This window comes from Ictalurus punctatus, unplaced genomic scaffold (genome assembly GCF_001660625.3).
Source record: "Ictalurus punctatus breed USDA103 unplaced genomic scaffold, Coco_2.0 Super-Scaffold_100, whole genome shotgun sequence".
Lineage (NCBI taxonomy): Eukaryota > Metazoa > Chordata > Actinopteri > Siluriformes > Ictaluridae > Ictalurus > Ictalurus punctatus.
Window position 1 is genome coordinate 1,140,251 of NW_026521086.1, and position 24,084 is coordinate 1,164,334.

The 24,084-nt window shown below is 39.5% G+C and overlaps 1 protein-coding gene and 2 long non-coding RNA genes across 4 annotated transcripts; 1 reads left to right on the forward strand and 2 right to left on the reverse strand.

Annotated features, from left to right (window-relative positions):
* Nucleotides 1-3,188: 3,188 nt before the first annotated feature.
* On the reverse strand, nt 3,189-10,647 carry LOC128629693 (uncharacterized). 2 transcript variants are annotated; one of them, XR_008394069.1, is made up of 4 exons: nt 10,499-10,647; nt 8,248-8,357; nt 5,760-5,905; nt 3,189-3,772 (listed from the first exon to the last, which is right to left on the reverse strand). It is a non-coding gene; the product is annotated as an uncharacterized LOC128629693 (long non-coding RNA). The 2 variants fall into 2 exon arrangements; XR_008394068.1 differs by lacking the exons at nt 8,248-8,357; nt 10,499-10,647 and adding an exon at nt 7,444-7,941 and having other exon boundaries at nt 3,200-3,772.
* On the forward strand, nt 10,384-20,878 carry LOC108262242 (uncharacterized). The gene is made up of 9 exons (XR_008394078.1): nt 10,384-10,513; nt 10,972-11,087; nt 13,982-14,266; nt 14,391-14,581; nt 15,555-15,677; nt 16,026-16,369; nt 18,789-18,954; nt 19,685-19,813; nt 20,181-20,878. It is a non-coding gene; the product is annotated as an uncharacterized LOC108262242 (long non-coding RNA).
* A 1,537-nt stretch (nt 20,879-22,415) lies between these two features.
* Nucleotides 22,416-23,606, reverse strand: LOC128629606 (vigilin-like). Its single transcript, XM_053678343.1, has 2 exons — nt 23,573-23,606; nt 22,416-23,263 (listed from the first exon to the last, which is right to left on the reverse strand). The coding sequence occupies exons 1-2, from the start codon at nt 23,604-23,606 to the stop codon at nt 22,416-22,418; spliced, it is 882 nt and encodes a 293-aa protein (XP_053534318.1).
* Nucleotides 23,607-24,084: the final 478 nt, after the last annotated feature.

Sequence of the window (24,084 nt, forward strand, 5' to 3'; positions counted from 1 at the left end):
GCAGCAAGGTCCATCGAGGAAAGGAATTCCGTATTATAAACTGATGTTTTCCGACTTCACTAACCAATTTAAAGATCTAAACATCGATTGGGTGGAAGACTCGAGCAAAGAAATATATCTTTTAATTGTTGTTCGAGTTTATAGTAACCCTGTGGCTTTCAGAAATTTGGAGGAAGACCAAAACAAAGAATGTCTCCAAAACTTACAGAATAAAATCCTATCTGAACACCTGAGAGATACAACTTGGTTAGTCGCTGTAAGAAGGCTCCCAGTAAGAGCCGGTGTGAAATGGAGCTGTTTTGTAAAAACCAGTAAATGCCCGATGCCTAACTGTAATGAAGAGGAAACACTCGAACATTTCCTGTTAGAGTGTTATCGCTCTAAAGAAACATGGGATAAAATAAAAATCGTTGGTCTTAATATAGAAATAAATATGAACTCAATTTTCTATGGCATTTTTAAAGAAAATTGTAGCAAGACTCAGCATGACTTCATTTGGTTCATAATATGTTTGACTAAATCTAAACTCTGGAAAACAAGAGCCAAAATGACTATAAATCAAACGTTTATATCCAGTGATGTTTTTCTCAAAGACATTCAAAAAGAACTAAGAAGACTAAAAAGCAGCACATCTTGGTTTAAAGACTCTTCAGTGTGGGACTCTATTTGCGTGTAATTGTACCTTGACTATGTAAGTTTTTTTTTCTTCTTTCTTTCTGAATATGATTTTGTCATATCGGGTGGTAAGGGACTCGGCAAAGGAGGCGCTAAGCGTCACCGTAAGGTGCTTCGCGATAACATCCAGGGAATCACCAAGCCGGCTATTCGCCGTCTGGCTCGCCGTGGTGGTGTAAAGCGTATTTCTGGTCTGATCTATGAAGAGACTCGCGGTGTGCTGAAAGTGTTTCTGGAGAACGTGATCCGCGACGCCGTCACCTACACCGAGCATGCCAAGAGAAAGACCGTGACCGCCATGGATGTGGTGTACGCCCTGAAACGCCAGGGACGCACCCTGTACGGCTTCGGCGGTTAAACGCTCTAACACCGAACGACGCGAACACAACGGCTCTTTTAAGAGCCACCCACATGTCTAGAAAAAGAGCTGTTCCGTGTGTGAAAAAAGTCAAAAACCTTTTTCTTTCGTCACGCATAAGGCATCAAACGCTGTACACAAGTAGCATAAGAACTTCTATCTGTATACATAAAAAGAGGCAATGTATTAGTAACAAACTATAAATATAACTATTTAATACTGTATGCACAGTACTAAATATTATTATAATGTGTTTGTTTAAAACGAGTTAGAAGACTGTTTTAGTAAAAACTTACTTATATATAAACTTACTTATATAACTTACTTATATATTTCTCTCTCTCTCACACACACACACACATTATATATATATATATATATATATATATATATATATATATATATATATATATATATATATATATATATATATATATATTTACATTCATTCACTTAGCAAACGCTTTTATCCAAAGCGACTTACAAATGAGAAAGATACAAGCATACAAAGATACAAAATTTTCTTGTGTGTACTTGCGCTTTCTATGAACGTGTATGCACACTTTGATAGATGAACCACTGGTCTAGTGGTGTTTTATACTTGAACAAGCTTTGCTTGCTTGGCTCTAAATCCCTAGTTTGACTTCATATGACCCACTGCTCCAAATGTTACTAGAACAATTTCAGCACATGGCCAAAACACAAGGTAAAATAGTTTTTCTCCAGCCAGGATATTAAAGAAGGCTCTATATGCCCTCTCTGTAGCTGGCATTATTGAGTTTTTGTGCAGTGCCTGATGAAACTGCTCTGTCTGGCAAGTTTTCTATTTATGAATCTTGATGGCTGAAGTCTATATTTTAAAGGTACAATAGGTCACATTTTCTATCAGAACATGTAAGACTAATCCTTTTGTAACAGAACTGAAGGTAAAGCAGCCAGAACACCTTGTCTGTAGTGAACCAGTAATATTCAAAAGATTCAAACTGTGTATATTTAACCTTTTTTTCTTTGTGTTATATGTCTGCTCTGCTGCACATAAAATAATGCCAAGTCTCTTAGGAAGGAAAGGTTAAGGATCGTGTTTTGTTGTCATCTTATGGTCAGTTTTGGAAAATTGCACTGATGAGTATCTAGGGAAAATGCATCTGCACATTCCTCAGTAATTTCTTACGATAAATTCTTGAATCATTCAACACTATAAGCTCACGATGAGTTCATCTGTTGCATCACTGTTAGATGTTTACACAAAAGGGGAGGTTTAAGTGAAATATTAATCAAGTTGTACATGATTTTTGTATCATGTGTAACTTGTTATTCCTCCATTACAGTGAAGAGGAAATTGAAAATCATTACAATATGATTGAACAAATCAGAGAGGATGTCAGAGTGGGGGAATATGTGTAAAAGTAACCCCAACACATGCACAAGATGTTCAATTTATTTATCCACATCATGAATTATTCCTGTGTTTCCATTTGATTTCAAGCCCTTTAAAGTGAAAAAGCCATGCTGTGTTTGTGACACTCCATGCTGACCTGGGTTTTTTCTTCTTCTATTTTTCTTTTCTTTTTAAGCTTGGAAGTGGAAGGATGTGAATTTTCTCAGGAATAAAATGTTTATCATTCATCAGTGGTCGTCTGCTATGTCTGGAGTTATGTTATTGCATCAACGTGTACAGATATTAATCTGCTCTCCCTGATGATAGTGACTCTACCTGTTCTACCTACTCTTTATTATTTACATTTTTGTGCACAAAGGGCTAGCTTCAAGAGCAAGGTATAATCAGTAGTCTGATTTCACAATAAGCTAGAAACCAGAAAACACTTGATAGTGCAGATTTGTGCTTGCTAAAAACTGCTGCTGTACTCATCCTGACATGTTGACACGAACACATTTGTTTGCCTTTTCCTCTATTACATCTGCATACTGGTAATGATTTGTAATCCCACTATCCAGTGTCAACAGGACCCTTTTGAGTTTGCTTCCTCTCTTAGGTTTCTTCTTCATGATGTCTCGGGGAGTTTTTCACCTCCAGCTTGCTTGATAGGGATCTAAATCTACATCTGGATTTCAGTCCAGATGCTTTGTGACGATGTCTGTAAGTGCTATACAAAATGAAAAGTTCAACTAAAGGAATCCTCCAATAGTGATTTGCATTACAACAGCGAAATCTGAGAATAATGTCACTTTCTTTTTAATTAAATACGTAATATCTTTAATTGTGTATTTACAATGCAGCATTATTTCATTGATAGAAAAATAGTGCAGTCTCCTATACACACACACACACACACACACACACACACACACACACACACACACACAATAGTTTTAGGATAGTTGGTTGCTTGGGAATGAACCCCCACACTCTGATGGTCCCTGAAATAATTACTTTATGTAATACCACTTAGCTCAGCTTGGCAAGTCTGAGAATATTCAACAGCATGCGATGAATCTTCATGCCACAGTGGCTTCTGTAGCCACATCTATGGCAGTTAGTGTCAAATAGGTTCAGCAGGTTACACTTCTCGCTGGATGCCTGATGGTATATATTCAGATCAGACTGATGTCGTCCTGGATGATCTCAGTTAAAGTTGAATTTAAAGTTGAACAGTCCAGAGCCAAAAGGGTTAAAGCCCTGGAAACTCTCCCAGGCCCCATGGAAGTGGTGATGGCCTTCTCCGTGCTTGCTCTCAGGGTCCAGGGGGTCTTCACCCTTGTCAAATGAACTCCTCGTTTCTGCACAAGAACAGAGAAAAGGTGTCAGATATACCAGCATCTTTCGAGACTCGTGTTTTATATTACCAGAGGTCCAAACCGCTACAGTTTTCCCCCTTTTACAGTGATATAGGAGACACCTGAAAACTGCTTTTCTGCTATTTCAAAGTGCTCAAGCCAAACAGGAATAAAATTAGCCAATTCGCAAAGAATGTGGTACATGAACGACACATTCACTTCTGCAAGAGGTTAATTATTTATAACCGTCACACTGAACCAGTGATCGATTAATTTTTTTAACCGTTCCATCTAGGGAAAAACAATACCATTACATCCAATCTAATATACTGTTGATTGATGCACCTTGACATTTAGTCTACATGCTGCCCAAAAAAATTAAAGTCTGTCTGGACCTCTAGAAATTCTGCAATGTCAGAATAATAATAAAAGAATAGGATTTGCAGTGACCCACCATTAAATTTTCTTTTCAGTATTGTAGGCTATACTTTTTAATTACTAAAATGAAAGGAAAATTCATTTTACAGACATACAAACAAGAATGTGTTAATCAACAGTCAATATATTTTATTAAGGTCAGAATCAGCCAGCCGTCCATTGTCTGTACCCCTTATCCTACACAGGGTGGCGGGGAGCCTAGAGTCTATGCCAGGGGACTCCGGGCATAAGGCTGGGATGCCATCACACACCCATTCACACACTACAGACAATTTAGAGATGCCAGTCAGGTTACAACACATTTCTCTAGACTGGGGGTGAAACCGGAGTACCCAGAGGAAACCCCCAAAGCACGAGGAGAACATGCAAACTCTGTACATACAGAGCAGAGGCGACAATCGAACCCCTAACCCTGGAGGTGTGAGGCAAACGTGATCACCAGTCAGCCATCGTGCATTATAGTTCATAATTGTTCTAAAAATACTAACAATACATGCAGGCCTGACATACACTTAGGTTAATTTTGTAATAACTGTATAAAGTAAACTTATACTGTATGTGTCGCGACAGACCGACAGCCGGCGCACAAGGAACTAAAATCGCTCCTCCCGCGACTGCCGCGCTGGCGCTGAAGAGACAGCCCCGCTTCAATGTTTTGGACAGTCGGAAAGCACGTGGAGGTGGGCGGAGCCGCAGACACACCCTCTGGTGATGAATGGCGCGCCGCAAAATTCCACCATCCAGCAGACGAAGGAAAAGTGGAAGGCCGCTTTTCCGCTCGAAAGGAGAGAATTCTCTCACATGACGTGTGCCTGGCTTACTGCCAGCTATCAGTATTGTTGGTTTTGCATGTTTTCTTTCAGACGACCAGGACCCGAGCGAATTCTCCGCTCCCTAGCTACAAACGCGGCGTTGCCTGACGTCTGAGAAGAGCCCCTGTTTCTCCGGAAAGCCCCGGAGCGACTCTGGCAACCCCGCAATACACTGACCTCTCACCACACGCTGTCACGCCCACACGCGAGCACACCCCCCCCCCCTCCAGAACGTTATAAATAAAAATAAAAATAAATCTCACTTGTTAACGTTACGACGGCCTCCCGTGTGTCTGTCTCCACCCACCGCTGGCTAATTTCCCTATATATGATATCATAATATTTCTGCAGATTACAGTTAAATATCAGTTCAACCAATACAATTAACCGTTTATGCTGCAAGCATGGATCCGATCCGTCCTTTCCAACAAAATGCATGTTTATTTCTCTTTGACTGTTAGTTATTTTGGCAGATCTGTATTAGCAAAAAAAATCAAAAACATATCACAGACTGTGTTCAACATCCCCACTAATCACCAAGTCACAACCATAATTTCTGTTAATTTGATCTGAATTCCAATCTGATTCATCCTTCTTTATCTGCAGCTGTACTTACATACTTATATACTGTATTCCTCATCTATGTAAAACTATTCAAGCATGGGACACAAAAACCAACATCAAAAAACGGCTTAGCTTGGTATTTTTATATTAGCAGACAAAACTGATTGAGGGTTTACCTGGCTCAGTGAGCACTTCCTTGGCCTGTGCGATGTCTATGAACTTCTTCTCAGCCTTGTTCTTCTCTTCAGGATCCTGGAAGTTGTCTGGGTGTCACTGCTGTGACAACTTCCTGTAGGCTTTAATGAGCTTCTTCTGGGCTATCCTAGTGGTCACACAAGCCCAGCCGTTTAGAACACATTAAAACATGACACACTTCAATATCAACCTAAGAAGCCAAAGGGTAGGTGACGGTCATTCTCGCTGTACTCCTTAGCACTTTCAAAGTCCTTAATGGCTGCATAGATGTGATGAACTCTGATTCAGGGGATCAGTCCCAGCTCTAATTTAGTCTAGGCCATCTACGGCAGTTAATTCAGCTAATAAAGACTCGTATGAAGCTGTGCTTGATTAGGGATGATTAGAAACTAGACTCTTTATGGGCAGGGAGCTCAGGGGGAAATCTACAGATAGCAAATAGCAAACTAAAATGGACCGTCAAGTGCATATACACAAATGCAATGTTGGTTGTAAAACATAAACAACTACAGTTGCACATGTTTGAGGCTCTATTTGTAACTGTTAGTAATGTAAATTTTGAGTTTGATCAGCAGTAAAACAACTATAATCTATAGGACGTGTGAAATGTGACACTTTTCAGCAAAACAAACTCTAATTCTACTTTTGACTAAAGGTCATAACTAGTCATTTCCGACCTCCGACTAGGAAAAGGAACGAACTCGGAATTCCTACTTGGGACACTCTCCACAACCACAACATAAGGGCTATGTTGATTTGATGTCACTTGCTGAGCATCAACAAAATAGCACCTCTTACCTTTAAATGAGTTATGCTGTATATAGACAAGCATTTGTTTAAGATCACTCAACATCTTAGATCAAGCACATCTGGAGGTTGTTAAACTGACTATACCAGGGATGTCCAGTCTCCAAGCAAAGGGCCGGTGTGGGTGTAGGTTTTCATTCCAATCAAGCAAGACCACATCTGATTCCACCTGTTTAATCAGTTGAGCTTGGCTTTCAATAGACTCAGGTGTTGTTTCTGTTTTCTTTGAAAGCATGTCTAGTCAGATAACTAAGTTTAAGGGCAATTTCAAAGTAAAAGGAAAATGGAAATACAACTTGGCATCATTTTCACTATTGCACAAACAACACAGCTACAGTATAATCAGTTTTCATCATGTTTTATTGTGATCTGTGAGATGATGCATGCAATGGCCTTGACGGTGGTATTAGCATGAAAACTGAAGTTTGTTAATGATGTAATTAATGTGAACAGAGTGTAAAGATAGGTCAATCGGGAGCTAAATTTTACTGGCACCAATATTAGTATGTTGTCGAACTTGATTGTGGGTAATACAAGAAACCAAAGTGAAAAATGACCAACAGGTCAATGAAAGAAGTCTAAACTAAAAAGTAAACTCAAAATTTTCACTACAAAATGAATCCTGGATGCCACCTGTTAATTATAAAGATCAATATGCAAGTTGTTCATGGTGGATTTTTCCTTTAATGACTTAATTTTCCTTTAATGACTTAATTTTCCTTTAATGACAAGTCAAAGAGTTACAGTAGGCTCCCTCTCTGAAGTCTTGCCTGTGACAAATCACCTGTTACCACCAACTCTTTTCAACATGATGCATGTCAATCTTCTTTTCATGTCTTATCATGGAGTAAAACTCACCGATGTGAAATCAGGTTTAACTCGATGTCACGTATCGTGACGGAGCGGAGATAGGACGGATGCAATTGCAGTATGAACAGTTGTTTATTTTAAAAGAGAGACAGGCAGACAAATCCAAAACATAATCCAAAACAGGCGAAGGTCAGGCTATCGGCAAACAGGCATACACAGGGTTAAACATGAATCAAGGTCGTGGCCACGGAAAACAGGGTCGATAAACTAAACGAGAAACATGAACTATGACGAGGAACTGGGAGCGGATAATCCAGCGTGAACGAACTCTAAACATGGACCGTGACTATGACTACCATACGAACCAATCTAACTCCAGGATAATCTTCCGCGTTGTGTGCTGGGAGGCGCGCGGTATATATGTGGACATGATCAGCGTCTAAACTGATAAGCCTCTAAACTTGCTGAGGGCAATACAGACACACGTGAAATCCCAGCCAATGACAGAACAGGGAGGAGACATGACAGAAACATAAACAAAACACACGTGTCCAGATGTCACTACTGTCAACAACGGAAAAGCAGGTGCTCGCGCATTCGCGCTTAGAGCACGCTGCTTCAAGGGGAAATCATGACACTCGATGACTTTGCTTAGATCCGGTAAAGCGGATTTAGACTTGTCCGTGGCCAGGTAGACGGTGGCCCTTCTGTAGTAGGCCAAGTATTTTTTCGGGTCACCGTCTACACACGGATGTCAGAAAGTGGACGGTTAAGATTCAGACAGAATATTTTTTTTTGCAGAAATAAAGAAATGATTGCTGGTGACTTTCTGAGAAAAGCTCACCGACTCACCAACAGCTGCGTGGAAATGGGAAAGTGCGTCGGCCAGGTGTCCGGCAGCCAGGAGCTTCTTCCCATCTCCAGGTGCTTCTCGACACTGTTCTCACTGCTGCACAGCACTCCTTTAATCAAAAGTAAACTCAGGCCAGGATATAGTAAAGTAAAAATATAGTGACAAATGGTTGGGTAGAATAATACCATTGCATTTCACTATGCTTGCAATTATTATTATTATTATTATTATTATTATTATTATTATTATTATTATTATTATTGATAAAAGACATGGACACTGTAATTTCCCTGTGTCATTTTTTAAATACAAAGCACACATCATTATCTTGGACTTTATCATAATCATCAGCACAGAGAGGTCTCATTATCAAGTCACATCTCTTTAGAGTCTATAGAAAAGCTTGGCTTTGTATGTAGAGTACTACTTAGTGCACTAGAAGAAACTTGTGAGATTCATTCCTTAAGACTAGTGAGGTCTAATGAAAAGTATTTCTGTAGAATCTGTACAGCTGTGTGACAGTTCAGTTTCCACACTATCTATCCAGTATATGAAGTCAGTACCTTCTTACCTTCGTATCGAAGATCCAGCAGCACAAGCACAAAGGGCACATAATTTACTAGTTTGTATGCGACTGGTGTTATAGTTACCATGATATAATGTTTTGTTTTGTTTTTTTGTAAACTCAGGTGTAGGAATATGAAGGCTTGGCTACAATGATGTTTAAAGAAGATAACCACAGCGCAGGACATGGTTTCCTCACATGCATATGATAAAATCAGCTGCTGATTTGGTCTTTTTAATGTGTTCTCACTGAACATGAGACTAGTTAAGCAATGAAGGCAATACATCCCAGACCATAATATTTTCTGGACACGTCTTGGACACACTTTATTTGAACTTCCAATACACCAGGCACAAGAACAGTTTCTTTCCAGAGGCCTTCATTCATGGCCCTTAAAGAGTATTCTTAATCTTCAATACAATGTCACTGTAACCTGTGATATACATATCAGTTATTGTATAAACGATTACAATTATTTATTATACATATTTTTTGCATTTAGCAATTTCATTATTTACATATAAGTCATATATTACAAGGAACAACTCCAATTTATTGTTGTTGTTTTGTTGTGTTTATCTAGGCAAGTTAATATTAACTATGTAAACACAACAAAACAACAACAACAACCATAAATTGGTTATAGATATTGCGATAAATTAGGTCACAATACACTTTTCTATGATGTTGTAGGTAAGGTGATATCCATCCATCCATCCATCCATCTTCAATACCACTTATCCTTCAGGGTCACGGGGAACCTGGCGCCTATCCCAGGGAGCATCGGGCACAAGTATATCCATTCATACACTACGGACACTTTTAGACATGCCAATCAGCCTGCCATGCATGTCTATGGACTGGGGGAGGAAACCGGAGTACCCGGAGGAAACCCCCACAGCACGGGGAGAACATGAAAACTCCGCACACACAGGGCCGCAGTGGGAATCGAGCCCCCGACCCTGGAGTGAGGCGAACGTGCTAACCGTTAAGCCACCATCCACCTGGTATTGTGATATCTTTTTTTAGTAATTACAAAATAAATAGAATTGAATGAAAGCAGCTAATTATATGTAAATTTGCTGATGTTTTTAAAAAGCCTAATCTTTCAAATATCTCCCTCCTTTAAAAAAAAAAAAAAAAACTATTTTCAGTGTTAGAATTTAGTTTTTGTAGGAATGAAATAAATAAAATATCATCTAACTCAGTTGAACAGTTCTTACTTGTTACTACTGGTACTACTTGTATTGTTCTCTGCTAGATATATATCGCTTTGCTTGTATTTTTCTCATTTGTTAGTCGCTTTGGATAAAAGCGTCCGCTAAGTGAATAAATGTAATGCACTTTAAATCTATTCATTTATTTTACATCCCCCCCATCTGTTTACATGTTTTCACATCACAGCTACTTTGGTGACAGTTTGTTAGCTAAATTATATAGCATGATACATATCCCTGCTTGAGTGTGCGGGCATACTTGGCCAATAAAACTGATTCTGAATCTGATTCAGAAAAATGGCAGTGATCCGTACGGAAGCCGAAGGAATCGACTCTTATTGAAGAGCTGAGCCAAAGGATTCGGTTCACTTAAAAGAGCCAGTGCTTTCCGTCACTGAAGGAAGTGAAGTGCGCGGTGAAAAAGCATCATAATGGACGCTACAGTGGCATGTAATAATTGTGGCTTACCGTACACGTTGTCTGGTAAAAAAAAATAAAAAATGTTTTAAACAAATTCTCTGTATTTACTTATACAAGTATTTTCCGGACGCATCTTGGTTACACATTGCTGAATGCGCTGAATGCAATGTGGTTTCAGAGCACACCTAATTAACCTAATTAGCCAGTGAACCTTTGACAATTAGCAGACTACATCCTCAAAGTGAGCGTTTTAAAGTTAAACAGTGAGACTTAATTGATAAACATGGCCTTCAAGTTAGCTTGAGTTTAGTTGGCTAGCTAGCTAACGTTTTGCATTAAAGCTTAATTTTCTTTCTTTTTTTTTTTTTTTTGCAGCGTGGTTTCTTAAAAATGATAAACAACCAAATTCCACACAGCAAATGTTAGCCATGTGAAATGTTAAGAGCAGTGGGGGAAATTTCCTCCATGTGATGTTTAGCTTCATAAATAAGTGAACTTGATGTTTTTATTGCTGTTTACAGAGGGTGAGGTTGTGGGGAGGCTGCCCCATGTGCTCGTCTGTGTGGAGTGTCTCTGCTCTCTGGAGTGTCCTCAGGACTCCAACTCTGTCCCCTCAGTCAGCTGTCCCGAGTGTAGGGTGAGTACTCTTCACAACTCCTGTCCATGCAGCCATCACTCCCTTAGTGTGCTACAGCATGTCAACCAGCTTTCACAACTCTTTTTAGGGAAAGTAGCTAAAGCATGCTCAATTTGTCACCAGATGACACCATAGACTAATTTTTTCCAATTACTTATGATATGGCAATGAATATTACTAACTAGTTTTAAAAAAGAAAGCGAGGCAGATAGGGTGCCGATACTTGTAGAGTTGCATAGATATATCATGAACATGCACATTTTTTAACGCGTTTACAAATGAAGAAGGCAGGCAAAAAGAAGTCGTGAAAGGTGAGTAGTCTGAAGGAAATGGTTACTCGTTTGTCAGCATCAACAAGAAAAGTGTTTAAAATGAAGAACTATGGGACAGTAAAGTTTTTTTAAACATAACTTTCTCAGATTTACTAAGTAGATAGCTTTAGTTGGTCATTACTACACACCATAACGTTAGATAAGTGTGTCTGAGTTTAGTATTTATGCAGACCTTTTATATATTTTTTTTTTATGTCTCCACCACTAAGTCTGTCCATCCATCTAAGGTTCTCATTAATGCAATATCTCAAGAACCAGTGGTTGAATGTTTGTAGGAATTCTATAGACTATATAGTTGTTGTAACCAGCAGATGACTTGATTAGTATTTGGAATTGATAAACAAATATCAACAATCAAAAATAAACGAGGTCACAGCAGTTTCATGTTTAGGAACTCAAGGCCCTTTATTGTTTTTTTTTGGCTAGCTACGGTTTTGCCATCATTCCATGCTTCTGTGTGTCCTTGCTTTTGCATGAGATTCTTGTTTAGTGTGACATCTCAAGAACGAAAGGTTGAATGTTTTATAGTGTAGCAGCAGCGGCAGGTGGAGCACAGACAGAGTGAGACTGGTTAAGAGAGCTTTTATTTTGTAGAATGGGAGTGCAGAAGGGTCATGGGACACTCTGTCCTGGGGAAGCAGTCTGTGAGGGAGGTGTTAGAGAGGAGTGTGGTCGCTATGGGCCAGGCAGAGCGGTGTAGGCCGGTAGCAGAGTGCGGAGGGAGCGTAGGTAGTGGGGGTGAGGGCTCTTCGGGGGGAGAGACTTGCTGTCGTCATCGTCATCTGCAAGACATAGAACAGAATTGATCAGCATAGACACGTAGACAAAAGCTGCTCAAGCTGCTGAGGTTGTGATGCCTTTTTATCCTCTCCAGTCTTCTCTGAGAGGGTAAGGAGTTGCAGTGTTTATCTGCCGCAAGTTGTGCTCTATTTCCCCACCTCATGCTCTGCTGCAGTCGACAACAGTGGTGCTGAAATGACTGTCTGTTCAGCACCTGGGTGGCAGTAGTGTGAGGAGCGTTTTTCACCTCTTCAACAGGTTCACATGGTACCTGTACGTTTCTGCTCACTTACCGGCTGCTGCAGGCGTTATCGTCAGCTGCTGAAGGCTGGCCTCCATTAGTTGCTGCAGCATGGATCCATGTTTTTATTTTTACATTTTTTATCATTATATATTTTTTCCTTTATTTTTTATTTGGCCGGGTCTGTGCTCATTCCCGCATCCTTCACCAGACTTACAAATGAGAAAATACAAAATACAAGCAAAGCAGTATATTAAGCAGAGAACACTGCAAGTAGTGCTACAATAGAAGATTTTTAATTGAGTTCTAGAAGATGCAAAAATGTAATCAGCCCTGAGATTCTAACCAGCGACCTTGGCATTCTTAACACCACGCACTAATTAACTGAGCTACATTGCCACATATATAATATATCATAATAGTTTCGAAGAGAATTTTTAAGCGAATATTTGTAAGTGTCCAAAATTATATGGACGGCGCTCCGTGCTGCGGGGAAAGCACTCAGACATAGCCCGGGGAGGGAGCGTCATGTCGCACAGACTCTGGCCAGCTCCAGGCCGATCATCGCTGATTTTTTCCCGGGTGTTGAAGAGTTACCATTGATGAAATTCTTACTTTACATTTATTTGGTAAAAAGCTTAGACTTTTCCGGAGCATTCCGCCGTTAGGGGCGATGAAGAGTTCCTGGATAGCAAGCACATTAGGCCGATTCTGGTAGAAATGCGCGACTGTCTGCTCAATGCCGGTATCGGTGAAAAGGTAATTGCCCAGAGCCCTGCTGACCGTTCACACCACTTCTCGCTGACAGACGGTTTTTGCTATGTGGGCCAATCTCAGCTGAAAGCAGGTGTACTTGCGGCAGGTCCATACTCGGTGTAGCGGTGTGTATCTGCTTTTTCGAGTTCGTTAAGTCACAGACGGGCCACAGCTAAAATTAAGGAGCTCAGCCGCCTGGAAAAAACTTTTGACGGTTAAATCAGTTAGGATACTCGAGGCTGCAGTCATTCTTCGTTTTCAAGAGGAATCATTTCAGCTGAAGAAGGTAAGTAATTTAATTGAGTAATTTCAGTCTACAATATTGTTTGATATTTAAAATGTCAGGGAGAAAATGTTTTTTAAAAATCTTTTCAACGGTATGTGTGATTGTGACAAGAACATCAGACGGTATCCTAGCAGCTAGCTAGCCGGCTAGCTAATTTAGGTTAAGTTAAGAGGCAGCTTGACACTTTTTTTTATAAAGCTTTTTTAATTGCTCTACAAATAAGATAAACTCCTAGTTTATTCCTTCCGTTCCTGTTTTACTACTTTTTATTTAACTTTTTTAATATATTGTGTCAGAAAACCCACACAGTTTGCAGCATGCTGTGTCCCGTTATTAGATTATATTGTCCACTTGGCAGTATAACAGACCTGTTGTTCGGCTCAACACTGTATTTCTTATGTGCAATTCTTAGCCATAGTCTAGCAATATACTAATTTTTTGTCTCATTGAGTGATCCTGAAGGGATTGAATAAAGTTTCAATGCAACTGTATTTTACAGACAGCGATAAAGAGGGCAGGACCTGGTCAGACCTCCAGTCAGACGTGGAAGTGTCTGGGTAAAGACCACCAAGGTGTAAAACATGCAGATATTTGTTCAGCACATCGCTATTGCTATTCCTTGATGCTTTGAGAGCATATTCAAAGTTGTATTTTTCATGAAACATTGTAGAATTTGGCAATATAGTCAATATTTTACACTCTTACACAGAGTCTGCAGAACTGGCAGCCGATGGACGATATGCCGTGTGAGCGTATTCTTCTGCTTTCTGATTAACTTTCTTTGGTAGGTATTAATTAACCGTGATTTCCACTCAGCCATCTTACTGGAATTGTGTAGGTTACCAATAAGACTGAGGATGGAGTTGTATAGTTGTATAACAAAATATATTTTATTTTCTTTATCATAGCCATGCTGAGGGAGGTGTTGACTAAATTAGAGATGGTGCTGGACCAACAAACCACTGAGATTGCTTCAACTACAGGAGGTCCAGCTGCAGCCTTTGGATGTTGATGAAGATTTACTGCCCTGCAAGACCTTCCTCAACTGCGTAGTCTGGAGCGAAGGATGCAACAGAGCCCAGATTACAAGCAAGATCTGGTGAGAATTTTTTTCTCTTTTTTTTTTGTTAACAACTACTTGCACAATTACACAGCGACTGAGAGCATTTCTGTTTTCTCAAGGTGACACACTCGTACTCAAAGCACAATGTTCAACACCACTTTGATATGAGGGAACAGTTATGACCTACTCTTTAGTAGAGATGGAAAACACAAGCCGTGGTAATCCACGGCTAGATGTGCATTAAACGATTTTAATGCCTGATGTGGAGGAAATGAACCACTCGTTCAAATCGTTTAATGCACACCTAGCCATGGATTACCCCGCCTATACCATGGTCTTTCCACAATTAATAACGTTAAAGCTGTCATTGGTTTAGAAGCACAAACTTTGATTAGAAGTTTAAAATGATCGTTAATTTTTATTAGTTAAGTCGTTAGATCTGGAATTTTGCCCGATATATATCAGACACAGAGATAAAGTAGTATGATAAGATTACATTTATTCGAATGAATTGACAGATATCTATCAGAGAGAGAGAGAGAGAGAGAGAGAGAGAGAGAGAGAGAGAGAGATTAATCGTGTATGAATTACCTGCATCATGTGTGCCTCTCGGCAGTCAGTGTTGCGCAACAGTAGTGTAGTAAAACTGAGAGTTGAATTACTTCAGAAACAGTGCTCTTACCACCTCGTTGCTGAGAAATATCATGTAGCTTTTCAACAGCAAAGCTATTTTTATTGTTAAAGTTGCAGACAGCGCTGGCAAGAGGTGTCTGTTCATATGAATGTCAATGTATGCTCGAGTGTCTGTGCGTGTGTGTGCATGTAGGCTGCGCATTGATTTAGAAATGATCACGGTGATCAAACTGACTGGAACTACCTGTGCAATAAACGGTTATAATGCACACCTTCCAGCCAATCAGAATCCAGTATTCACAATGACCATGGTATAAGCATAATTAATGCTTATGATTCATAATGACTGTATGATATGTATTGCTTTATTCCAAAGTTCATAGAAACCTCTTTACGCCTAAAGCTGCAGCGATGGAGGTCGAGGGGACCATGAAGAGGTGGCTCCAGCTGGCATCAGATCAAGAGTGTGGGTGCAAGAGAAGTCTTTTGCAAAAAGAAGGTATGTAGAGTGTTCTAAATGTGGTGTTTTTGTGGTATTTGTTAAAATGTTCATACTGTAGTCTATTTTTAATTGTTCATAAAAAATGTTTTTTAAAAAAATCCTTGCTGTTTTTAAGCGGTTGAATTAGTGTGCGTGTTTGTTGGTAGCTGGGTGGGTACACAGTTGCGGTCGGAAGTTTACATACCCCTTGCAGAATCTACAAAATATTAATACTCTAAACAAAATAAGATTGATCCTGTGTGATCGTTGGGAACTCCATTGTGCGAAACGTCCACGTCGCTTCAACAAGGGGTAAGGTGCACACACAGTTTTTCTTTTGTTTGTGTCCTTGATGTCGCTGAGCAGCTACCAGGAATCCTGAAGAAGGACTAGCGCATTGGAGCGGTCGTGCTGCACGTGGGGGCAAACATCAGGCTGTGGCAGGCGGAGGTTCTGAAGAGGGACTTCTCCAGCCTGATCGAGACGGTACGAGGCAGATCACCCACCGCGAAGATCATCGTCTCTGGACCTCTTCCCTCATACAGAGGTGGAGCAGAAAGGCTCAGTAGACTTCTTGCTTTGAATGACTGGTTAGTTTCTTGGTGTAATGAACAGAATCTGCTGTTTGTTAATAACTGGAATCTGTTCTGGGATCGGAACTGCTGTCAGACAACATTTCCAAGACGCTACAGACCAAGTGACTGTCTACCGTAAGCACATTTTCGTACAATAACAAAGTTCATCATAAGCAATGTTCAGTTAATAGTCCAACACCTGTAGTACATTCTATAGAGACTGTGTCTGTTCCCCGAGCTATACAATTACATAGACAATTTCAGAATGTTTGTTTTAGTAACCTAATTAACCTAAAATTAGATCATACATCCAGCACCTTTAATCTGAAGCTAGGACTATTAAGCATTAGATCTCTTGCGTCTAAGGCTCTTATTGTTAACGACATCATTACTGATCAGGAATGTAATTTAATGTGTTTAACGGAAACTTTGATTAAACCAAACGAGTACATGGCATTAAATGAAGCCAGTGCTCCTGGATACAGTTATGTACATCAGCCTCGTTCAGCTGGTAGAGGAGGAGGTGTTGGACTCATCCATAGTCAAAATCTAGCCGTCACACAAAAACCTAGTAATAAATTTAATTCTTTTGAAATTCTTTATACCAGCATAACTTATGTAGCCACTAAAAATAAGTAAATTCCTCTAATTATTTACAGGCCCCCAGGGCCATATGCTGAATTTCTTAGTGAATTTGCAAACTTTATCTCAAACCTGGTTGTGTCTGTAGATAAAGCATTAATCGTCTGTGATTTTAATATTCACTTTTATATCCAGAAGACCCTCTGAGAACAGCGGTTGTGTCCATCTTAGATTCAGTAGGGATTAATCAGAACGTAATCGGGCCTACTTATAATGGTGGTCACACTCTTGACCTCATACTAACATACGGATTAAATATAGAAAATATTATAATTTTTCCGCAGTCTAAAGTTGTCTCAGACCATTATCTTATCTCTTTCATAATACGAATTGATCATAATATTTCCACCTCGCCTTGCTACCGCATAAAGCGTGCTTTCACATCAGCTACTGCACCGAGCTTCATAAATAACCTCCCAGAGACATCAATTATATTTGGATCACCGTCTGATCCGATAGAACTCGATTAGGTGACTGAAAGCTTACAGTCAACACTCCGCTACATGCTAGATAGAGTGGCTCCACTCAAAAGAAAAATAATTAGAGAGAAAAAGCTAGCACCCTGGTATAACGATCAAACGCGAACCTTAAAACAGACAACTCGACAATTAGAACATAAATGGCGTCAAACCAAACTGGTGATATTTCAAACAGCATGGAAGGAGAACCTACTGAAATATAGGAAATCTCTTAGCGATGCTAGAAAAGTCTCTCCACCTTAATAGGAGACAACAAAAACAATTCTAGATTTCTATTCAACACAGTAGCAAAATTTACTAGGAATGAAACCACCACAGAGAGAAACACTCAATCACAATCATTACATAGCGGTGAAGATTTCATGGAACTTTTTATTGGTAAAGTTGAAAATATTAGATGTGAAATTCAGGCTATTAAATTAAAACCAGACAGTATTATAACTAACCCTGTAGACGATGATATAGCAATATCGGATTAATGTTTAGAATGTTTTACTCCCCTTAGAGAGACCGAACTAGCTTCATTAATCTCTTCAGCAAATTCATCAACTTGCATACTAGATCCCGTACCTACATGTCTATTTAAACAGATTTGTCCTGGAGTAATTGAACCATTTTTAAATATAATCAACTCTTCCCTTAGCACTTGCTATGTACCTAAATCATTTAAATTAGCAGTTATTAAACCCCTGATTAAAAAACCTGACCTTGACCCCTCTCAACTGTCCAGCTATAGACCAATATCTAATCTCCCCTTCATCTCCAAGATCTTAGAAAAAGTTGTACACAGCAGTTATGCTCGTACTTACATAGGAATAACATTCATGAAATGTATCAGTCAGGACGTAGACCTCATCATAGCACAGAGACAGCGTTAGTTAAAGTAGTAAATGACCTTCTACTGACCTCTGATCAGGGTTTGTCTTGTTGCTTGTGTTACTTGACCTTAGTGCAGCTTTTGATACTATAGATCACACTATTCTCCTTGATAGATTAGAAAATGTTGGCATTAAGGGAACAGTCCTCTCCTGCCTCAGGTCTTATTAGACCGATCGTTATCAGTTCAGTTTGTAGATGTAAATGGAGACTTCTCCATGAATACCGAGGTTAAATTTGGTGTTCCACAAGGTTCTGTTTGAGGCCCACTGCTTTTTATTTTGTATATGCTACCTCTAGGTCAAATTATTCATAAACATGGAATTAATTTCCACTGTTATGCTGATGATACAGAGCTGTATGTTTGCAACTGAACAATAACAACAATAAACAACAACTGAAGAATAGCGAAAAACTTCTGTTTTGTAAGTCAACTGTTTTGTAAGTCAAACTTTTTAATGTTCACCTGGAATTTGACTCCTATGTGACTAAATGATGGAATTGTATCTTATGTTGGACCATGTATTCCAGAGATTTTTTATTTGAATTTCTTGTAGCGTGCTTACTTGAAGACGATGAGGCAGAGCAGCATCGGAGAGACAGTTCGCTCCATTCTCCAAAGAATCGGGGAGAACAGTCTGTAATGTATGTTTTTGTTGAAAGTGTCAAAAGGTGGGAAGCTGGCTTTGACTTATCAGGATGAAGTGTATCGCCTTGTACACTGTGAGTATGAAGGATAAAAAATGTATACCGTAATTTTCGGACTATTGAGCGCACCTGAATATAAGCGGCACCCACTAACTTTAAAAAGAAAAAAAAAATTGTACATATATAGGCCGCACTTGTCTATAAGCCGCAGGTGTCCACGTTGTAACGCGAGATATTTACACAGAAAGATGTTACACAGATAGATTTTTTTTAACTTTTAATTAAATACATACCGTAAATGCTTTTTTTCCTGAACAGTGCATGCCAAGCTTACGTGCAGCAGCTCTATTTCCTTCTTCAACAGCCAGATCGATCGCCTTTAACTTGAAAGCTGCATCAAATGCATTTCTTCGTGTGTTTTCCATGATGAGGGTGTGTGCATGAAGCGTAAAATGACTGATCTGAAGAATTTAGTGTGAGTGTGTTTGATTTAATTCGAACAATTTCATTGGTCCACTGTGACCTGTTCTGTAATTTCATTGGTCCGATGTGACGAGGCTAAATGTTTTGGCGGCATGAAGCTCGTTAACCCGTAAAAATCCATAAATTAGCCGCATCGTTGTTTAAGCCGCAGTGTTCAAAGCGTGTGAAAAAAGTAGCGGCTTATAGTCTGGAAATGACGGTACATGACAGTATATGCCTCCTTTGCAAACTCTTGAAAAGAAAGTCTTGCCTTCAGAAATTGGACATTTTCTCTGTTATTGCATTCCAAGGCTGAATGTTTTTGTTGATATTTATGTTACAGATATTGCCGAACAAGCACATGGACGTGAATATACTGTTGCCGGTTGCAGAGAGGCCATCGGCAGCTACCTAAAAAATGCCCCAGGCAGGAAAAGTGGCAAGAAACATATTATGAGTGTTTATGATGAAGGTTAGAATTTAAATCTACAACTTCTGTGATTCTTTTTCTTTTCTCATTCATACAAATGTGCCATTGTGTAACACTGTTGACTGACTCATTAGTTTTTATATCCATTTGAAAAGCAAAAACCTTTCCACTATGCATATAACTGAAAGTGCATACATGCTCCAAACCTTTTGTGAATACTGATGATTGATTTGGAGGTTTCAAATTATGAGTGAATTGTGGTTCACTTTCTTGCGATCAGGAATGTGTAGCTAATGTCTGTAGTTTTACTGTTTCCGAAATTGTTGGTTCAGACTGCATCATATAGTACATGTATATAACAATGAAATGAAATGCCATATATTCAGATATATCCACTGTCTGTTCACAGCAGAGCTACGTGGGATCTCCAGTGCGTCCTGCAAGAATTGGGCCTGAGTCCAGTTCAGATTCAATTTTGTAATCTCATTCCTCTCCCTTGCGTGACAGCCTCCAAACAGTACAATTCTAATGAGCTTGAATATACGGGGAATTCCATTGGGTTTGATGTCTGACTAATTAAAGACCCACCTCTTCTATGAACACCTAACCAACTCATAATAAAAAAAAAATATTTAAAAAAAAAAATGCACTTACACCTCTAGTCTGCACTTTGCTTCTTCTAGAATTCAATGAATAGATCTTGTATGGTAGCTGCTCTTGTATTGTTCTCTGCTTGATATATCGCTTTGCTTGTATCTTTCTTATTTGTAAGTCGCTTTGGATAAAAGCGTCTGCTAAGTGAATGTAATGTAAATGTAATAAATTGTTTTCTTTGATTAGCAATACATAGGTACTATATCTGGCTGTTTTGTGTGTTACAATATTGAATGTCATTTTTCAGCTATTCACTTTGTCTGCATTTACTAAAATTCATGCATGTTTATTAAAAATATTCACGGAGTTTGTTAAACTATATAATTGTTGTCTATCATTCATAAGATTCGTCATGGGAATTCCATAGACCAGAATCTAACATCCACATTATTGAAGCATTGTTTAATTACGGATTTTTTTAAGCATGCGGTATGTTATATGCTTTAATTGTATCTTGCCACATAATGTTGGAAAATGAGTACTTGTGTACTTTTCAAGAAATTAGATACGAAAAGGATTACACATATCTGATTAGAAAAAATAGCATCGTAATGTGTGTAACTTTGTGTATAAATATTTGTGTAGTGTATTTACACCACATTATGAGGTGTGTGTATATACAGGCAATTACAAAATACTATGTGCATGTTGAGTTTTTCTGGAATTCCATATCCCAGTTTTACTGTTTTATAAAGCACTGAATGGTTTGGGTCCAATATATATTTCTTATGTGCTGGTACATTATGAACCATCCAGACCTCTGAGGACATAAATATGAGATTCCATGAGATACTTGGAAATCTAACACTATATATATATATATATATATATATATATATATATATATATATATATATAATATAATGTCCCCTTCTCTCTGTACCACGTTCTAAATTTTCAAACTTCCCAAAAAAGAAAATTTGCTGTTTTCTGAGACGATGAAGTGGCTCTTAAAAGAGCCTTTGTGTATATTAGATGGAGTTGTCGTTTACGAGCGCTCTCCGCGAATACGCCGGGCCAGCTGAATATCCTTGGGCATGATGGTCACTCTCTTGGCCTGCGTTGTCTAGATTTGACATATCAAAAACAATACACGGCGCTTCTGAACTGTTTAACAGCATTATTATTATTATTATTATTACATTTTTAAAGAACATACCCTCGATTCTTGACATGGAAATGTTGTTTGTAAGTTTACATTGAAATAATATATCCAGATATCTGTACAGCTGCTTTGTGACAATGTCCATTATTAAAAAACGCTACATAAACTAACAAAATGCAAACGTTAGATACAGCAATGATTTAATACAACTCCGTTCAAATGAATACAGAGGCCTGCTCAGACACCACAGCGTTTAAAAACTCGACATTCGCGGCGTCATAAACGGGGAAAATGGTCACGCATACCACCAGGATAGGTCTAGAACTCTGAACGCTGCTCCGATTTCACTATATATGTGCGCGCGCTGGCCAGACAGACGGAAAGAGACACGGTATACAGACAGCACACCATCACATTTAAAGCATATTCACACATGATGATGATGATGATGATGATAAATAGTTTGATATTTCTGTAAAGCTGCTTTGAGACAATGTCTATTGTAAAAGCGCTGTACAAATAAATAAAAATTGAATTGATAAATATACTGCTATGTATATTATATAATGTTAAAGTACACAAATTGATTTGTAATATGAAAATATTAATGTATTTCTAATGTTAGTAGAAATTTCATTCTCACCACTGCTTCATGTGTTCCCTACGTGGCCTCATCTATCCACAAATAGGGAAGAACATTACAAAGATAGGTAAAGTATACAATAATTATCATGAACAGGTTAAAAAAAGGGGAGAGAGAGTATGTTGGATAAAAAGTATCTCAGGTTATGTCTTTCAGTCGTCCTCCGTCAGCCTTCAGCCTTTACTTCTCTTAACTCTTAGTTCTGTGCTAGGAGCGAGAAAGTGTGGTTGACCGCAGAGCGTTCAGGCCTGGAGAGTGTGAATGAACACACACTGACGCATGCTCCTCACAGAGACATCCACCAACCACAGGTCACTTCTAAAACACTTTGGTCCCCATGGAGAAGCTTTGGTAGCAGCCACAGGAGTACCGAAGCTGGGGAAGTCCTCGGAGCTATTCATATCAGAGGCCTTCTCACTGCTGGTAGCCCAGGGTGCCTCCCTCACCACAAATCCATTGGAGGGCCCACGGGGTTCCTCAGGTTTGGCTGCTGCAGTGCCAGATGGCTTCATGTAGGCCATCTTGGCCTCATCTTCCACCACATCAGCCATACATTCCTCTTCCAAGTTCAGGAGATGATCTATGGCTTCATCAACCATCTCTGGACGGCCAGTTACAGTAACCAAATTGGGATCTGCAGCTCCGCTCTGAGGAAACCGAAGATCAACTTTAAATTCATCCATGATTTTGCGGATACCCTTGGTACGAGCACCAATAATGCGAGCATGAACTCTGCTGTCCAAGGTAATGTCCTCAGATATAATTTCCTCCAGTTCATCAACAATGCCTTGGATAGCATCACGTGCTGCTATAGCATTCTGCTCATAGCCGGTGATGCTGAGCTGGTCATGGTTCTCGTCATTTTTCTCAGGGAACTGGATGTTGACATCATGGTCAGTATGGATCTGGGTGATTATGGCACCCTTGCGAGCAATGATCTTGAGATGATATTTGGGATCCACAGTGATGGTCAACTTGAAGCTCCTGAGAGCCCGATCCTCCAGTTCAGCCTGCAGCCCTTTGATGCGCTCAAGAAGCCCTTCTTTAGGTCCAGGTGAGTGGCAAGGCCTGTAACGGAAATTATGTCGGACTGGAGCTCAGGAGCAGGCACTTGAATATTGACCTCAAATTCATCCATCATTTTGCGAATGCCACTTCCTTTCTGCCCAGTGATGTAGCGATGAAGCTCAAAAGGCACTTCTCCTTCAATGCTCACATGTACCAGAACCTTCAGGGCTTCCACTGCAGCCTCACGTCTCCATGTAATATTTCTTGGCCAACTACCACAAACTTGGAACAGAGTACCCCTTCTGGGAAACTGCCGTTCCCGAGTTTGGACACACGAGGGCAGTCAAGCTCCATCCAGCACAAAACAGAAGGTAGATTTGGGCTATTTTACACTGACGCAGTTCATCAGAGTTATTACTGTGCATTGTCTAGTTTTCACATATCAAGGACAATACACGGAGCTTCTGAACTGTTTAACAGCATCATCATTATGATTTAATTTTTAAAGAACGCACCCTCTTCTCTAGACATGGAAATGTTGGGGTTTTTTAAGTTTACATTGTCACACAGCAGCTGTACACATATCTGGATATATTATTTCAGTGTCCATTCTTAAACACAGATGAACAAACAAAGAAACTAACCACATGAAAAGGTTAGATAGACCAATGATTAAATACTACTCCGTTCAAATGAATACAGACGCCTGCTCAGATACCACAAAGTTTAAAAACCTCGACATTCGCGGCGTCATAAAGGGAACAACCGTCAAGCATACCATCAGGAAACTTATAGAACTCTGAACGTGACGTCATAACAGATCTTATGGCTCGCTGCTCCGATTTGACTATACATGTCTGTGCGCGCGCGCGGAGACTGACCTAGACACGGTATAAGGACAGC